This window comes from Clarias gariepinus, chromosome 12, assembly GCF_024256425.1.
Source record: "Clarias gariepinus isolate MV-2021 ecotype Netherlands chromosome 12, CGAR_prim_01v2, whole genome shotgun sequence".
Lineage (NCBI taxonomy): Eukaryota > Metazoa > Chordata > Actinopteri > Siluriformes > Clariidae > Clarias > Clarias gariepinus.
The window spans coordinates 6,569,020-6,589,514 of record NC_071111.1 but is presented as its reverse complement, the minus strand read 5'-3'; the positions used below and the strand labels follow the sequence as shown (position 1 = coordinate 6,589,514).

Below are 20,495 nucleotides of genomic sequence, written 5' to 3'. Positions count from 1 at the left end.
TTGACACTTTGAACAAGGACAAGGAACATGGAGACAAAAACAAAATGCAAAACCCCCCCCCAAAAAAAAACAAGGAAAAGAAAACCATTGTTTTACTAGCACAACAGATTTATTGAAGATGTCAATTTACAGTATTAAAGAAGTTAAAGTTGCAAAAAATAGAAGCGCTCTTTATAAGCATGACAAAAAAAAAAAAAAACCTGGGCTCACATCTCGGTCATCCAGAATGAGAGCTTTCGGTCTCCGCCGATCGCACACAGGGGCAGGGTTCTATGCCAGCTCAGGCCCGATCCCACCACTGAAGAGCCGATCATCACAGGCTGGAACGACAGTGTACAGGATGAGACGTGAAGCGTGACGCGCTGACTTTTAACGCACAATAAAACACACTCGATATAGACGTACCTGAGGGTGGCTGAGGTGATGTACCAGTAACTGACTGTTGATCTTTCCCGGACAGCCGGTGGTGGCGAAAAGATTTTCATTGGCCCTCGACCACCTGACAGAGGCAGAATATATGCGCGAGAATGTAATCAATCGTGGCTGAGATTTACACATGAGGATCGGGCCAACCTAAAACGAAACATCAGTGCTTACCTAAAGAGTCTCGCTCTGTCCAAATGCACTGGCCTCTTGTCTTGAGGATAACTATTAAACAGAAATTACTGTTTAACTTCTCATGTCTGAGGTTTATGATTTATTTTGAAGCTTATAGGAAAAAAAAACTCAAATTATCCATCACTTACAGCACAAAAATCACACTTGCTTGTACTGTATAACAAACATTTACACACAATATTAAGGTAACACATTAATCATAAAAAAATATATATATATTTTTTAAAATAAATAAAGATAGCCATCATTGTGCAACAATAATCTTAATATACGGTGTGCTCAGTGTGTTGATAATTGTATAACTCATAGAAAGCAGACATCACCTAGTGACATGTTTTACATTTAGCTCAATAAAAGGAATCAAATCAAGATCAATGACATTTCTGGTGAGCGAAGGCGTAAAAACTGATTGATGTTTATAGAAGACTTGAAGCGCAGTACAATGATGAGACTCTTTGCCGCAGTAAAACATTTAAATAGCGCAAACGTTTTAAAGATGATGTTCATGAATGACAATCCTGACTGTGGACTGAGGTCACTGCAGTCGTTCCTGTGAACATTCACTGAGTGAAACATCTCATTTTTAAAAAATTGTCGCCAACTTGCAGAAAAAAGAGACATCTGTACACACAATCATTCACCAATATGAACTTGTTTGGGGCAGTCCTGACCTGGCTGAAAGCCATTTCCACATGTTTGGGCTATTTAAGGAGTTCCTGGGAGGCCGGCGTTTTAGACGTGCATCAGGCAGTCTGATCGTGGCTCCGGCATAATGAGAAAACCTTCTACCTTGACTGTGTTCAAATACTGGTATAAGTACTTTAGCGTAGCAGGTGATTATATAGAGAAATAAAGGGAGTTTTTACTCTTATAACACCCCTTTATACTTTTATGATTTAAAATATTGGATATTTATTACAATTAGAATGTGGATAATGAAACCCTGCAGGGAATTAATTGACATTGTGCATGTTCTTGAGTCATTTATTTTTATATTTTTATATATATATATATATATATATATATATATATATATAAATAAATAAATAAAAAAAAAATAACAGCTTTTTTTGTTAGCCCCAGATTTTCATCCTAATTTACTCCCCAGGTCTACCTTGGGTCCACCTGGTGTTTCCGTACGTCTACCTGTAGTCCATCCTGTGCAGAGCCGCGTCACATGACGGCAGGGAATTAAGCGGTAGGATGGTATCGCTGGTAAATACTTTCTGCCCTTTCTCTCGATAACTGTGAAAAAAGTTGCCTTTACTATACGTTGCTCCTCCAAGATCTACAACGCGTCTAAGATTTATTTATTTTTTTTTTACACGATTCTGGCAGTGAGCTCCAGAATTATGAACCTTTCTGCTAGATATTCCTGGAGGTACTTTGCTGTGCTGGTTGCAGCAGGAAAAACATTTTGATACTCCTGACATAATGAGCTTCTTGGAGCACAATATAAGCTAATCAGCGTATAGAAAACAACTTGCAGCATCAGGACTTTTAATGTTATTTGAGTTGATTAGTTTGAAACTGCTCCAGATTTGTTAACTTGCTTTGGAAAATGTTTAATGTTAGTTAAAAAAAAAGAAAGAGGGTGGGAGTTTTTTTCGTAAGAAAGCATGGCGATGACAAGACAGGACATAGTTATGAGAGTTACATACTGTCTTTATTTGTCCTTATAATCCTCTGCTACCAAGTTCTCCCAGACAGATGTGTCTCTTCCACAAGATGAGGTTCTGAATGCTGAATGTTCACGGGAACGACAAGCCACCTGAGCCGAGATCATCATTTTGAGGTGGACATCTTTAAAGTGTTTGTGCCGTTTAAATGTTTTACTGCGGCTGAGAGTCTCATCAACGAACTGTGCTTCAAGTCATTTGTAAACGCCAATCACTTTTACGCCTTCATTCACCGGAAATTTCCCGGTTTGACTTGAACGCCCGTTTTATTTCAAAAGAAAGAACTAGAGTTGTTACCTGGATCGTGTAATATCCCAGATCACCCAGTCGCTCCCCACCACAGCGCCCACTTTGATGGTGTTGGCGAGGCACCAGTCGGCGGACATGAGCGGCGTCTGCCCGCTGTCCAGAGACAGGATGGCCTGCTGGGTGACGAGGTCATAGAAACGTACGGTGCCCTTTTTCTCAGCCACCATCAGCTAAGACGAGACAAAGAGGAAATAAAAAGGCCCTCAGCATCCTGAGTACGTTCGACACAAAACAGTGGAGTGGATTAATTACTGCTGATATTATCCCCCAGATCCTATTTATATCTTCAGTGCAAGATTCTAAACGAGGCTAAGACTGTGTGTGCTTCCCACAGAGAACATCGTGAGCCTGAACTCGGGGTACTCACAGTACTCCAACTCACCTTAAAGACCTCCTCGGGATGCCAGCACACAGAGACACCTGGAGACCAGAGTCGGAACGAGACGGTTTCGTTCCCGTCCAGATCCCAAACTCTGCAGGAAGAGACAAAAAACAAAACAAACACTTACGTTATTTCCAAGTCTCTAGTTTCAAGGTCAACTAAATATATACTCAGAGTGTTCTAATAAATGATCTGATGTTACAGTTCACTCTCTAGACCTTTAAAATGACGTGGAACTCCTGACAAAGTCGAGAACGCGTCCGGGAAGACGAATGAGTGCGCTGTGACAACCTGGATTCATGCCACATGTCCTCTAATAGACAGAGAACGTGTTTGAGGCAAAGGAGAACTGCTCACTTTATCCACATACATATAAAACTTAAAAAATGTATTAAAAATACACACACACAAAAAAGTTGTAGAAGTCTATCGGTAGTTTTGGACTACAGGTTACTTCTTGTAATTTCTGTCTGTACAAGGTGTACCTGCTGCCAAGTCTGTATGAGGTGACGAAGAAAGGGAAGTGGATTATATTGCAGATATAAACGACTCGTCATAAATCTATCTGCAATGAGAAAAACACTACCTGGGTTTTTAATGCACCTATTCTTCTGTTTCACTCCGGCGGAGGAAATAAAAGAAGGCAGAACAGGGACAGTAAGCCATCTTTTGTCCTTATGTGGTGTAAATCCAATACACACACACATACACACACAAACGGGAAAGTCTACAAGAAAGCAAAAACAAATCAAGTGAAGTGGAGGGCTTAAAAAAGGAACAGTGCTGTCAGAAATGTTTTTAATCAAACAACCAATTAAGCACACAAAAGGAAGGGGATGAAGCATTGTGTGATGTGGGAAAAAAAAAAAAAAGAAAAATCCTCTGATATTCCCGCTGAGCACGGATGTGAAGTTCAGGGGTCGTTTCGGCTTTTAAACAAGGATGAAAAATATGACTGGAGCTGAGATTCAAGTAGGGAAAAAAAAGGAGCTTTTAGTCAGACTGATAACTTACAGTAAAATGTGTGCACGTGTGTGTGTGTGTGCATGTGCGCAGTTCTTTGGCTGCTGCCCCACTGAGCACCCAGTGACGAACGAGCAATAAAAGCCACTCACTGAGGTATTATGAAGACGACTGTGTTCTCCAACAGGAGCGTGGAGTTCTTGCATGTCATAAATCCCCTAACTTTTGCAGCTTGACCCGTGCCCAAGAGACGACTGGGACTGCCAGTGCCGGCTTGCCGGCTTCCCTTCCCAGGAAAACAGGCTTTCGTGCTCTTTAATTTGGCCTCTCGCAAAGCCACGAAGACATCCTGGCCACGGTGAGCAGTGATAGAGAGAGAGAGAGAGACAGAGAGAGAGAGAGAGAGAGAGAGAGACAGAGAGAGAGAAGGGAGGGGGGCTTGTGCATGGATGGAATAAATCTCATGGATGAAGCAGATGGTTGACCCTGAAAATTAAGAACCACATGAGAGCCGTGAAGTGCTCTGAACGGGACGAGATGGTTGCAGGGGGTTCTTGGAAATGAAACAAGGTCATCATAATGAAGCTTTCATCGAAGATAGATAGACAAGAAAGACAAACTGATCTAATAATGCAGAAAAGATTGAATCTAAATTTGTGGACGACTACTTGTACTCTCGACGTGCATGTGTTAAAAAACAAACAAAACAATCTTGTATATAGACATTACATAAGACGAAACAGAGGTGAAGAAAGCGAGCCGAGATCGGATGTCCACTACGCATGATGTCGGAACGACGCGCTTGACCTGATCGGACCTTTCGCACTCCGGCGCGAGTGAGATTTTAAACCACGACACACAAACATTGGCTGGAAGGTTTCCGCTCGGCATCGCTGCCAAGCGAAAGAGATCAATCGCACGCAACACCAGAAACCAACGACCACGACCACCAGTGAACCGACGGTGCACTCAAACCTACGGTGTGTGGGAATGTGGAAGGAAAGAGGGAAGGAGGGGAAAAAAAGAGAAAAAAAACTGACCCAGAAAGATAATTATTTAATCTCGGCTCAAGGATAAGACATGATCGTGTGGTGATGCAGCATCAGCATGTTCGTGTTCAGCAGTTCTCAGCTTATGTAACAATGACTGCTTTTCTGGTATCGATACCACGACCTTGATCATCAGGCAGTACATTTCTTTCTATCAAATCTCTTCATAAGTAAACATCATCAGGTTCAAATACACCCTCCCTCCTTCTCCTTCCTTTAACGTGAATAACTGATATTTCAGCTTCATCCCCTGTTACAGGATCAGATCAAATTCATTCTATTTTCTCCCCTGATATCTAATCCACCTTTTGCCCCGTGGCTATGCCATCAAAGCAGTCGTCCAGTTTAGCAGGAACGCCTCCGCTGGTTAGTGAATTGTGTGGCAAATAATGCAGAAAATACTGCAGATACAGATTAAGGGCTGCGGTTTGGTTTAGTTAGTTCACATTAGAACATTAGAACATGGGGGAAACGGACGTTGGCGCCAGATCGACCAGGTTTAAGGGTTTTAGAAACGGATGATTTCCTGCACCGAATGTTGGAGGAGAATTTAACAAAAAAAGGATTTTGGTTGAGGTGTGTCTGAGGGTTGAAACATCTTGTTGATAAGACATATCATACATTTTTCTGCCAGCTCTTATGCAAGAACCTGCCTCCCTCTCTCTCTGCATGATTTTCTGCAGCCACAGGAAGCACTGACGTTCCTAATAAATTGACCGATGAGTGTGTGCACTGAAGTAATTGTGAACAGTGAATTCTGCCCAAGACCCAGGTACAAATTTTATGACTGAAAGCCAGACACACTCTGTCTCTCCCTTCAGGACTCAGGTGAGTCTTTCTCTTTAATAATGAACTCGCTCAACTCAGCAATTCCCTGGAGTGACCTGCGCTTCCGACACTCGCCCGTAGGTGGCATCGGGAGTCCAACCTGAGCTGCAAAAGAAAGCTCATCACTGCACACACACGCGCGCACACTTGTTTTCAGTGTTCACTCTGATCAGCAGAATGTCGATACTAATATATTTAACATGGCAGCTTCAGTATAGAGTGCAAAAGTTTGCATCCCCTTAGGACAAAATTTTGAAAACGCTATCAGCAAGCTTATTCTGTGTTCAGTTTTGAAGATGTGAGTCCATAGAACGCCTAACAACACCCAGGGAAGAGAATGTTACATACGCTTCTACGATACACAACATGCATTGTATGTAGGTTCTCTAACAAGCCGCCAGTGGTGTTGGGTTAAAACAAAACCTAAAAGTCAGCTTTTTAACTTATCTATTTAAAAAAACAGAATACAAATAAATTGAAAAAGAGGAGAGAAATTACTCACTCACTTTTTCACTCAATGTCTATACCGCTTTATCCAGTATTCAGGGTCGAGACGAGGTACACGTCAGACATGGTGCCAATCCATGTCAAGACACACACAAACACACTATGGGCAATTTGGCAATCAGCCTAATCTGCATGTCTTTGGTCTGTGGGAGGAAACCGGACAAACACAGGGCGACCATACACACTCCATGCACACAGAGGCGGGAACTGAACCTGGATGTAGCCTCAAATTCAGGTTCTTATAATTCCCAATGTCCAACTTGCAATTCACAAACTCCTACCTTCAACCAGAGCAATTCCCAAAACTCTACTTCCAACTTGCAATTCCCAAAACCCTACTTCCATCTCGCAGGGCCCAACCACCAACCAGAACACTTACTTACAATTTGTTGTTACTTTAAACCCCCACCTGCAACCTAAAAATCCCAACCCAATCCTTCAATACTCAAAACCCGGCAGAACAGCCACTCAACTCAAACTTTCTACTCGGGAACATTAATTATGAGTTTCACCAAGTTTGAGAGAAACAAAACTGTGGCACATGTGCCTTAACACTTCCTTCTGAGTAGTTCAACTTTTTTGCACTATTTAAACCACTGGGTCAAGCATGCTTCAAGGCAGCGATAATTCCCACTAGCAATCGTCAGGCTCTGGATGCTACGTCCTCTGGTGCTGCCATCCAGTGTCTGAACTGAACTGAATAGTATTTGGTACGGAGATACTCAAGACGATGGTATTCTGTCTCAATGTAGTAAAGGGGAGGCACACACAGATGTCTATAACTAGTGCTAGCAGCATGCAAAAAGGCACATGCTGAGGTTTTTTCTCTTTTTTTGTGAAGCGCTAATGTTGTAGCTCAAATCCGAAAAATCAGCCAAAGACATTCTGAACACGATGCTTCATCAGAAAAAGTCGGTCCCTCTCAGGGACTGAATTATTTATTTTACACAGTCTGTATTAACGCACATAAAGCTCTTTACCCGTTAAGTTGCTGCTTTTAACCAAGCTAATTAGACTTCCAGGCAGGTTCATTGGAGCTTTGACTTGGCCTGTGAGCTCGCTAATGAATGTATAATTTGAAGGAGAATGATTTTGTCATGTTCTGGAACGGAAAACTTGTATCTTATTGCAGATGCTTTCAAAAACGAGCCTGCCCTTGTAGTAATGCCCCCTTTTAATTTTTTTTTTTTTTATTGCTCCCATGTTCCTTCTAGTCTAGACACAAACACACAACCACACCTTCGATCAGATCGGACCATGTGAATGAAGTTGTATGTTGTGTGGGATGAATTAAAAAGACATCTGTCCCTCTACATTTCCACGCCGTGACATAATTGAAATCTTTCTGCAGATGGAGATGTTTTCTCTGGCCGGTGAGGGACACAGAGGCTGAGGCCGGCAATGTGGAAGCCTCGTCTCCCCACACCTCAGTTTAAAGTTTGCGTCCTTCAATGCCCTCGGAGTGTTCCGAAAACTGCTGACATCTTCGTCAGAGTCAGCACTAACAGCGACGTGCCCTTGATCGCACGCTGAATACCAAAAGCTATCAAAGTGAGCACGAGAGGGATGGAGGAATTAATCATTCAGCGAGCTCATCAGAGAGGAGCAATCGGAGATCAGAGACTTTTTCGACCCCGACAGCTAGTCCAGCTCATATACGACGCGATTAATTCAGATCTGCTCGCTGTGGAACATTCCGCCCCCCGACTGTGATAAAGACTGATATTCTCGCTCTTTCACCCGACCTCGCATTTGAACCGGTACCAACATCAACAGCGCGGCCGCAACACAGAGGACGATGAGGAGGAGGACGAGGAGGAGGAGGAGGAGCACTGAGCTCTTGAAAAAAATTTAGCGTAGCGCTTACGGTGAGAAAGAGTGCTGCGTCTAGACACATGCTGGAGTGGACATGAAGTGGTGGAGACAGGCATCCTGAAGAGTGGAATAACAAAAAACACAGGGAGGGAACACACACACATACGTTCGCGTACAGTAGAGCCTGCTGATACGGCGCGCAAGTCTCACACACACGATCAGCGTGGAAAAAACAACACGAGTGCAGCAAGTGCATCCATCTTTCTTTAAACCAACACGACTCTTCCAAATCAAGCAAACTGAATGAAATATGAAAGCAATACAGCTTGGCTTCTTCTTCTGTAACATATAATGGAGAATAGGAAGCTTATAAAGGGCTGATGTTTACACTCATGCCTGCATTTTACAGCTATATAAAAAAGAAATTTACAAAGTGAATACAGTAACGAGTTTACACCAAATAAAACTTTTTTTTTTTAAAGAATGAGAGGTGTTCAAGTTAAAGCAGGAGTTTTTGATTGCGCTGGGATTTAAAAACTCCCTGAAACTCTCAGGAACCCCTTTAATGCCCCAAACATAAGGAAATGGCTTGAAGCGATGTCAAGACTGTGCAGGGAATAACTCCCAGCTTCTGTAATGTGCAAGTGGTGTTGGTGAATGATTGTGTGTACAGTTTCCACAGATCCACTGGACCAAGTGAAATGTTACACATCGATTTGTTTTTTAATTCCAGTTGTTGAATGTTCCCGGGACCGACTGCAGTGTGCTCCGAGCCGCCTTGGCCGTGATAGTCATTTATGGACGTAAGACCTTCTTTAAAACTGCAGCACAGTTCAAACGTTTTACTGCGGCTAAGAGTCTCATAACCGCACTGTGCTTTAAGTCTTTTGTACCTTTTACATCTTTATTCACCAGAAATGTATTTAAATCACAAGTCGAGTGCCCGTCATAATATTTCTCATTTTTACTTGCTGTTGCATGACTTAAAGGTTGCACCACTTTGACTGGTACAAAGCACTGACACTGGAGACGACTTCTTTAAATCTGAAATACATTAAGAACACTTCATCATATTAATCATATGTGGGGGAAAAAATGTTCTGCTCCTATAGAAACGTCTCAGTACTAAATTTGTGGAGCTGACTAATTAGAATGTAGAAATTAACAACAAAAACATCAAATTACTATAATAATACTAAATAATATTTATACCGCATACTAATAACATATTACATGACGCAGCCAAAAAAGTTACACTAATATTTCATTGGACCCCTTTTTGCTTAGATTACGGGCGTGGCATCGTTTAAATAAGCTCATGCATCTGCTAAACATTTGCTGATACGCTTGTGCCATGTTACAACACAGACTTCGGACCTCTGTGTAAAGTCTTCTCCAGCACATCACAAGATTCTTAATGGGGTTAAGGTCTGGACGATTCCTGTGTGATGATAATGATGCATCTTGCTCCCTGAACCACTCTTTCACAAATTCTGCCCGTGCCATGAAAAAAAAGAATAGATTCGAAAGAATTGATTAAAAAACCTGGTCATTCATTATATTCAGGTCGTCAGCGACCTCATCTTTGGGCGCAGAATGTTTATAATGCCTTGACCTGATCAACAGAAGCAACCCCTGATCATAACACTGCCCATACACGCTTGTACGGTTGGCACAAGGCATGATGGTTATCTTGTTCTTAACCTGATGCACCAATCACTCTGGAATGGGGTAAATTTGGACTCATCAGACCACATGACCTTTTTCCATCGCTCCAAAGTCCATTCTTTATGCTCTCTAGCGAAATAAAGATGTTTTTACAATTAGCCTCATTGTTTAATGGTTTTCTTAAGGCTACGCAGCAGTTTAGTCCCAATCCCTTGAGTTCTCTTCGCATTGTGTGTGTGTAAATGCTCTTACTATCACTATTAAACACAGCCGTGTGTTCTACTGTTTCCACATTACTTTCTCGAAATCCTTCCAGGTTTTATTAATGCATTTTACAGTTCTGAACGACAACAAACACCTTAGCTCTTTTTTTTATGCAGGACAATAATTTGATCCTTCTGAAACAGAGGATTATCTTTGCCACGACCACAGGATATATTTTCTGTTTTTGTTTAAGAGTTGAGGAGCTGGTCACTGCATCAGTTAGGGTTAAATAACTTGCTGCCAGCTGAACCACATTCATCACTGCAGTAATTATCTTAGATAAATCCTGGTGGTAACTTTTTTTTTTTTGGGGGGGGGCAGGCAGCGTACATTACTATACTTTAACTCCACTATAGACATATTTGCGATACACAATATATCTGTTGGCATGTGTTGGCGATTATGGATCATGCCTCTCACCCCCTCCAAAGAACAGTTGACAACTGTACTTAAGTGTGGTTTCAGCAACAGACTCAATCACCCTCGCTGTTTAAAGGAACAGCACAGGAAATGTTTTTACCACGTGCCGTCAGACTCTATAGCTCATTCATACACATTAGACCTGTGGTCAGTGGCCTGAAGTTAATCATCTTCGTTGGTTTTTAGATGGTTTTAAAAGGTCTGGTTGCAGTTATTTTATTTATCTTACTGTATTACAGTATTATCTAATAGTATATATGCAACATCTGTACATTTACAAACTTTCTCTGTATATTTACCTTAATGTTACGTATCCAGCTGCTGCACCAATTTAAATCTCCCTTAAGGAATTAATAAAAAGTCATCCAATTTGATTTAATCTGATCAATCTAATATAATCTAAAATCTAATCTTCGCTTGAGCTTAATAAAACTATTTATTTCCATACAATATTATATTACCTATTTCTTACATTTATCATTACTTTGATTTATTTATAAATGTATTAAAAAAATTCTATTAAAAAATCTTTGCTTTACTTATAAAAAAATTGCTAAAATGTGCTGTTTTTTTAAGGGCTACATGCGTTGACAAACAGTGCCTCAAAGATTGTTTAGTTCTTTATTAATTCATTTTTTTTTTTACTTCATCTTACTTTTCATAGATGTGTAAATGAAAGAGGAGAGGGTTTGCAAGTTGGATCTCTAAAAAGTAAAATTAATAGAATTATCAAATAAATAAAACAATTATGGTGCTAAAGGTCATATGTATTTGTTATTTGGTGATGTCGGCCCGTTCCCCTGGCTACCACCGCAAGAATATTATTTCACAGCTGTGGCAAACACTGGCATGGCAGAATAATTTGTCTTGCCATCCATATTTTATCATCATCCTGGCCAGCCCTAATTACAAACAAACAAATATTAAGATTTTTTAATAGCTTGTTTTCAGCAGTAATTGCATGAAATAAGCAAAAGATCTGCAATTAGCTAATAAGCAAGAGGAAAATGCTGATCTAGTGTCTATTGTCATGGCCAGGATGCTCTATAAGCGGAGACACTCTGCAGGTCTTCTCTACAAATGATTCTCTATATGAAAGAGTTTCTGTCCACCTTGAAGTCATTACGACTGCTTAATTTCCTGGTGTGCGGCTTAGAAAAGGGGGCGGAAAAGCAGGCAGCGGTGTCCAGGTATGTCAGTTAACACGTCTCTGACGTAAATAGGGAAGCCCTGAGCCTCCTGGAGCGCCCGCTTAAGTTACCTCGAGCTGGCGAGGAAACAGCACCGTACCTCTGGGGTACGCTTGATTCAGGCCTGCTTGTTAACCATCACCAAGGAGATGGGAAGAAAAGAAACGGAAAAAAGAGAGAGAAAGAGAGAGAGAAAATCACACAGTTTGGGCCGCTGATTGGATTTCCACGTTTAACCAATTACTAAAGGAAACGGTGGTTCGCACTTACGCAGAGCGGTGTGTTGTGCTTAGGGTCGGGTTTCAGGCTGGAAAACGTGGTCAGGACTTTCTGAACCATTAACAGAGAACAGAACACAATAGGGTGGACACACACACACACACACACACACACACACACACACACACACACACACACACACACGTTTAAGGGCTTGACTGACCTGCAAGTGTGATCGTCACTGACCGATGCTATTTGCTTTCCTTCCGTGGGCTCAAATACGACATGATTGATGTAGCTGGTGTGTCCCTCCATCACCTAGGCAACACAGGAAACAGGAAAATCGCACACATATGGAGAATGTACATGGAAAGTTCACTTTCCTCCCAATCCCTGGTGAGGCGGGGAACCTGTAGGTACGGCGTCGACGCCGCGTCTGCCTTAGGCATCGTTTAAAAAAAACATAAGCGAGATCTGACAAGACTCTCAGCTCTCTATATACTAGAAAAAAAAATCGGTTCAGTTTTAAATCGTGATTCTTCTGTGTGGTGATTCACGTATCGTTGCACAGACTCCAAAATCGATTTCTTAAAAACTATTTTTACATTTATAACAGAGATGAACCGGTCGATTGGGCCGGTTGAATGACCAAAACCGTCTAGTTTTCAGTTTGATTGGCCGTGACCGGTGATCATTCGATCAGCCTCATATATAAACGATTCTGTACCCGGTGCAACAAAAACATAATTTTATGGCGTTACATTATTAAAAATCGACTGTGTTAAAAGCCTCGGATCTGTCTTTTTCTCCAAACTCTGAGAGAATTAGTCCCAAACGCACTCATTACACACACTTACACCAGTCTCACAACACCGCAAGCGTTAAGTAACACCCGCTCTTACTGTCAAGTTAAGTTTTGATACTTTGACACAAATTGTTTGAAGTGGTAAATCGCCACAGTTTCTTTATAATCCTACAGGTAGCGCACTCTGAACTATTTACACATTTTTATGTGTAACACATGATTAGTGTTATCATTAAGTTTGCTTATAAATAATGATTATATTGGATGACAGAAATATGTGACATACGAAATATCACGTACAGTATTAATTACGGCAGATGACAGGAATACGAAATCCTCTCAATTAAATGTAGCTTTTTTTGTTTAATTTAATTTTTTGTTTAATTTAATTTATTCCTGTTAAACTCTTGCATTTAAAGTTACTTTTGTATTGTTTAAATGCTGTACTTTTAAATGATAAAACTAATGTTGTAAGGAACAAGCTACATTTAATTACTCATAATTTTTTTTTTAAAGATATAAAATTGTAACAAAATCCAAGAATTTTTTTTTTTATATAGAATCAGGATATTTATAAAATGTGATACCTATAGCATCCCAATATTAATTGAATCGGCCCTAAGGTATTATAATAATATCCTATTAGGAGGTGACTTATGATTCCCTGTTGTTCCCTTATGATATGTTTTTCTTCCCAGTGTTTTGAATTATGTAATCGTTATTTTTTTTAACCTTGTTGCCCACGAAGCAAACTAAATTAATATATATTTAAAAAAATAAAAATAAAAAAGTCTCTTGAATTATCCCTGACTCACAGCCTGTTCTTATTCAGAAATGCCTTCCACACAAAACATCACATTTCCACTGCCTATAATCTAATAAAGCTCGATGGGAACGAGATCCAATATTTTAAGATGCATGATCACTCAGCATTTGGACTTTATGCTAAATTCCACAAATGTCTCTAATTGACGATACTGCGCGTTTGCTCGACTTTCCATAATGTGCAAATAAAAACAACATTCCAGCAGTTTCTGTGATGGGCCACCAAACAGCCTGGGGTCAAACTCAATAATCATACGAAAATTATTCGGAAGAAATAAACACACAGTCCACTGCGCAGTTTAAGTAAAAGCACGTTGTATATTGAGCAGCAGTGTGAGAGAGTAAACTCTGTCTTTCTAATGCTGCGAGACATTTTTTTGCCTAATATTGCTCGTTTCCCTTTACTGTGTAACGGCATATTTTTGAGGGTGAGCCTGTGCTAGAGTACTCTATGTAAATTACCATTCATTTAAATTGGGGAAGTTGCCAGGTCTGTCGTACAAAATAACGTAATATAATATAGTTGAACATAATATAATGTAATATAATGTACAAATGTGATGTAACATAATAGTGAATCGTTTAATGCGATAATGTGAGATAATGTAATGTAAAGTACTGTACATTATATTACCTTAAAATATATCATTACACAATATAATGTTAAGCCTAATGTAATGTTTACATAAACATAATTAATGTACATATAATGTGGTATAGTGTAACAATCTAACAATGTAAAATATAACATACTCTAATGAAATGTAGTGTTTATACTAATAATAATAATAATGATAATAATAATAAAATAACATGATAGCTGTAAACATCACTAAATACCGTACAGTGTAACATGGTGAATTAATGCTCATATTCTATTGTATACTCCAAATGCACGACGTGTCCCAAAGTTGAAAAAAGCAGTAAGATTAAAAAAATTTCCACTCATCAACATCGCTCTCCTTCTGCTTTTAGTTATAAACAGCTTGAGATGCAAATGCATCAGCAGTGAATTTTCGGCAATGTGGTGTGTGCAGCCATGATTTTCCCGGCCCGTTTGTTTATCTTATACTTTTGCAAATGCAGTAACCAGTACGTATGTTCACTGGTAATTACTAATTACAATCAAGTAATTCCATTATCAGATCACCCTAACCCACTTCCCTAGTTTGAACAGGGCTTTGGCGTGTGTATGCTGGCAATGACTTCACTCCAGAAAGAGCTTACCTTTTCTTCATTAAGATTCTGGAGATCTGAGGTGAGGAGTCTCAGCTTTCGGTCAGCTGATGCAGTGCAAAACCTGCAAACAGAATACAATATGTAAAATGTATATGCTGTATGTATATACACATATATACAGTCAGTCCCTTACTTACAAACAAGTTATGTTCTGGGAGCACGTTCGTAAGTCAAATTTGTTCTTAAGTCTGTCAAAATGAGTCTTTGACACAAACATACAATGCAACAATCCACTTGGCGAAATCTGTTTCCTTTCCCCACACTGCCATGTTTCAAAAACCATAATCGCATCTAAAAAAAATGAATCTTACAGTGAAATGTAGCAGTGTTGTCTCTGCGCTTTTAAATCCCACACAATACACCGGACTTTAGACATTTTATACATTTACATACAAACTGAAAATAGTGTATATAATTGTAAGTACTAGTATTTGGTGCACTGCAGTGTCTATGTGGGCTACATTTCCTGTTTGTTAATCTGATGTCTCTGGTAATAGTGTAAGACAGCAACGTTTAATTCACTGACATTCACTTGGACTTTTATTAATAAGCTTTTTATTTCACTTTCACAGTCAGATGGTTATGACGAAGCATACAGTACTAATCTTGAAATCTACACGTCAGAGTGCTCACAGTTTGCGTAAAATTAAACTGATGATGATTGATTATTCATTGCACCCCTACTGAGCTCTATTTATTTGATCCTAATTACAGTGCAACTGATTAGAGGCTGAAGCGTTGTAGTATATATACACATTACTTATAGAACATATATAAAAGGTACAAACATACAAGTATAAAATATACAAAAAGACATCTCTATAGCACTAACTGCTTTATAATTACTGTGGATTTTAATTCACCTCTGTAACTCTGAGCAGTGTGTAAAACTAAGCACACCCCGTTTACCTGATCATCTTAGGCAGTTTGTCCAGCCGGGATTCTGGACTCCATGCAAGAGCGTCAGCACGAACTCCGTGCATGAAAACTCGCAGGACGATGAATTCTATTCCGTCTACGTCCATGTCTTCCTCCTGCGTCCACACACAACACACCTTATTATGAAATACATGAGCAAATAACTAACTAAATGATCAAAATTATATAACCATGGAGTCCATGCAATCCTAAAATCAGTCACTCAACTCTTAAATATTGGTACCCTTAAAAAAAAGATTTAATATTAAATGCAATGCAATGATGAATATTTTAAGTTAATTCAAATTTATTTACAGCATGTTTATAAAAAAATAAAAAATAAATACAAATTTTAATTTGGACCAAAGTTCTGTACATGATAAAAATATAACAACCAGGATTAAATAACAGCTAAAATTGCAGACACTGCCCCATTTTGAGTGGTTTGGGGTTATTTGGAGTTAGATTGAGGTTATGACCCACTAGCAGAGGCAGTCACACTTCAGGTCAAAATGGATTATTAATTGAATCTTTAATCTATGGTGGCACATGGTTATGAGAACATCCTCTTAGCTCTGTCCTGTTTGTCCATCCGTTTGAAGGGTGCAGATAATTCTAGAGCTGAATATATAAGGCAGTTAATTTTTTTGTTAACTAATTTATTAGATAGATAATTTTTTTTGCAGTTAAAAGTTTTAACTGATTTAAATACTTATTTTATACAAAACTTGTGTGTACCATTATATATTATTTAAGGAAGCCAAATTTTTTCTTTAAGAGACATTATTTTATAAATAGAGCGGTAAAACAAACAACTCACCTAATGAATTCTTTCGCTAAAAATTATTCCAAGAAATTTGCCTCGGCATACAGTATGAAGCATTTTTATCATACGGCCGAAATAACCAAGACGAATCCGAACAGCGGCTATTTTGTGACCTATGTTTGGGAGCTAAGCGAAGCCAGTTCATGTCCTGAAAGCGGGCTCGTATTTTAAAACACTTGTATATCAAATCGAATTTCCCCATAGGAAATAATGGAAACTAAAATTATTCATTTGACAGCCCCAAAAAATAAATACATAAAAATAATTAACACAAAATATAAAGTAAAAATATAACAAATTAACCTGCACTTTACCTTTAAAAAATCCGCGCAGGCTGTGTGTGTGTGTTTGTGTATGTGTGCGAAGCTAAAATAAGAGGAAAGAAGGAATCAGCCCCTTCCCTTCTTCCTCCTCTCATCTTACACAGCAACCCTTCTTCGTCTCTTATTTAAGTTTTTCGCACACACACACATTAACGAAAAGACTGTTTTATTGGAAAATTTAACAAGAAACATCATCAATGACACTTGCGTGAGCGCATACTAATGGAATAACTGCTGTAAAGTAAAAATAAAACAAATTAACCTGCACTTTATGTTTGAAAAGAATCGCGACAGTCTCCATTCGTGTGTGTGTGTTTGTGTGTGTAAACGAGGCGAGGAAGGGTGTGTGCGTAAAGGCAAGAGGAGGTGTGTGTGTGTGTGAAGGGGCACAGTGTCCAATGACAAAGTGCAGGCTGATACAGAGAGGGAAAGAAAAAATGGATCTTTAACCTCTCTGATGAGACTTTCTTTTGCTTTACACGTGCGCTGTACACACACGCATACAGACGTGATACATGATACTCGGTATTCATAAACCAAGGCTTGTTCGTTTTCAAAGTCAAAATTTATTACAAATCTTTGCTCGTTTTGCGGAACACTCGCAAACCACCTTACTCACAATCGAAGGTTCTCACAAAAAAGTAAAAAAAAAAAACACTTGGAGAAACAGAGCGGAAAACAATTTATTCAGTTATGTATGGTGATCTTTTGTGTGGCAAGTCATGTACAGTATGACCACAATGACTACAAACTAAAAAATATTTAAATAATGTTTTATGTATTCGCATTTGTAATATGCTCCAAGCTCTATAATCCTACATATCCTAAAACATTCACCCATTGGCAGCCTGTGTGGCAGGAGCGATTTTTTTATTTTTTTACTGTGTTTAAATTTGAACAAATTATGGAACAAAAAAACCCTACAAAACCATGATATCTTAAGAATCACAATACAGATTGGCACCTGGGTATCGTGATTATATTGAATCAGGTGCTCCCTGGTGATTTCTCCAACGTAAAACGAAACGGTGAATAAAATAGGATTTTGCCACTCATTTTTTTCCCAGATTATTTAAAAAGAAAAAATCTGTGCCATTTAATCTGCAAATATGCCAATGCTTTTATTTATATGTAAAATCATTTCTGCCATACCTTTTAAAAGGTGCCAATACTTCTGGATCTCACCATAAGATATCCTTAATAGTTCAACTTATTGATACGTACACCGCGTTTTGTGAAAAATTAAATATGATCCCGCCCTCTGATTGGACAATCCCGGGTACGTGTGCCATGCCGCTGAGCTCACCTTGAAGCGGCACGTTCCCACCACCACGTGGCGGTTTTCGGCGTAGGCGAGGAGTGAGCAGGCGGCACCGCAGTCGTACGGACTGAACTCCACCACGTGGACGCGGTCATCACAGGGCAGTGTGTATGTGGCCGAGCGGCCCGCCTCCTCCTGCATCGTCAGCTCTTCACACTCCACCTGTTTCCAATTCACCAGAAAAACAGAAATTAAAAGAACATGCAGTGAAAATAACTTTTGTAAAGGAATAAATCAGTACATTAAGGTGGTCAGCTGACTTTATTGCCTTTTATTGAATTTTATTGCCACATAACACTACTGAGTCTAGACCTGAGCGACTGAAGCAACCCCAGATCATAACACTGTCTCCAGAGGCTTGTACAGTGGACACTATAAATGATGGGTGCATCGCTTCATGAGCTTCCCTTCTTACCTTGACAAGCCCATCACTACGGAATAGACTCAATCTGGACTTATCTGGTCACATGACCTTCTTCCATCACTTTTTCTGATGAGTCTGATGGGGACACAGCTGTTTAGTCCCCTGTGAGTTCTCATCACACTGTGTGTGTGTGTGTGTGTGTGTGTGTGTGTGTGTGTGTGTGTGTGTGTGTATGGAAATGCTCTTACTTTCACCATGAAACAATAGCTCTGATTTGTACTATTAATTTAATTTTACCATGCAACTTCATCAAGTGCTTACGTGATCTCCATTCATGTTTATTTCAACCCCATTTCTTCCACAAACAACAATTTAGCACTCTCTTTTTTGCTTGATGCATCCTAATAATGTGAGCCTTATGAACAATTTGATCCTTCTCTACTTTCAAAGAAACATGAAGTAAGAAAAAGTGCTTTGCGTATGTAAAAATAAAAAATAATAAACATCATTTCCTTTTAAAACCGCGTACAACTCTCACCATTTGTACAAGCACTGACAATTTATTTATAAAAAATGTCTAAGGATTAGTTCATCTCGACCTTTAAAACCTATACACACACTAGCATTCAGTATCAGTAGTATACTAATCATCGCCCTGATCATACATCATCATCTGCACCTGTTTCTCACTGTCTCTTGAATAATTCTTGAATATGCTTGAATAATTCATAGGCCACATTTACCCCTTTTCCACTGAAACAAAGAACTGCTAATGTCAGGGGTATGGGGTATCACGACCAACGAAGAGTTTGTCAGCACCATGTTAAAAAATAGACTCCAATATGCAATGGGCAGCTCAATGGGCTTTTGCACAGTACTCTATGTTACATCAGTTATTAACAGTCCGTCCCTTACCGTCCCTCTCTCTTGGCTTGTCAGCTTTCTGTATCTGAGAAAAAACAAACAAACATACAAATCATTAACTGTTAGAAAACACTGAAACTGGAGACTCCTTACATAAGCGTTAAGTGTCTGTTTACAAGCTGTAAATTACATCAACAATCAGACAACATGAAGCGTGTACAGTACACGAGCCTGGCAAGGTGTTGCCATGGAAACAATAACGTTTAAAATAATAACAATAAAAATAAAAATAATAATAATAATAATAATACCTATTTACTAATAAAATAAATTTTGGACCTAAAAAAAGAGACCCAAATACACTATATTGGGTATACAAACAGCATGAATAAATTAGAATACGAGTATTTACTTGAATATTAATATAAATAAATCCATGAATGTAGTACACAAACGCACGAGATAGGAGCAAACTAGCGCGTGCGCTCGAAGAGCAAGCGTCCTCATTAAACTTGCTTAATTAAATGAATTAATTTAAAGAATAAATCAGTTTAATTTACACCACCTTGTTTAATTTTTCCGGTGTTCAGAAATCCTTAGAAATCTCATGTCACGGTCAAAAACCGCCTTTCAACCACGTTTGAATAAGTTTAATGTTTATTTCCGGGTTTGCTTGCTGGCACATATTTTTTCTTCCGGGTTAATGCGGAGATCGCAAGTCTATTAACCGAGTTACGAATATAATTTTCGGACTTTTAAAGTTGTATTATTATTATTATTATTATTATTATTATTTTAGATTTCTTATACGACCAAACAGCACAGGCAAAATCACATGTCAATTAAATTTTAAATACATTTTAAATAAAAAATTGTAATAACATTTTTTAACATTTATTTTTTATTATAATAAAAATAAACAAGTTAACGTCTGTACAATTAACATTAACATTTTTTGTACTACACAAATTAGTTTAAACATTTAATTAACAGTGGCTTGCGTCTTATTATTATTATACATAGTATCTAAAGCGCACACATAGCGCATAAAATATTGTATTTATTTGTGTTTATTTTTTTTTCATAAATAAAAAAAATT

The 20,495-nt window shown here is 38.9% G+C and overlaps 1 protein-coding gene across 1 annotated transcript; it reads right to left on the bottom strand.

Moving 5' to 3' along the window:
• Positions 1–102: 102 nt before the first annotated feature.
• On the bottom strand, positions 103–20,086 carry nup37 (nucleoporin 37). The gene is made up of 11 exons (XM_053508202.1): positions 19,962–20,086; positions 19,448–19,481; positions 18,154–18,330; positions 15,690–15,814; positions 14,769–14,841; positions 12,135–12,229; positions 2,989–3,079; positions 2,595–2,776; positions 598–648; positions 406–499; positions 103–320 (listed from the first exon to the last, which is right to left on the bottom strand). The coding sequence occupies exons 3-11, from the start codon at positions 18,307–18,309 to the stop codon at positions 207–209; spliced, it is 981 nt and encodes a 326-aa protein (XP_053364177.1). The 5' UTR covers positions 18,310–18,330; positions 19,448–19,481; positions 19,962–20,086; the 3' UTR covers positions 103–206.
• Positions 20,087–20,495: the final 409 nt, after the last annotated feature.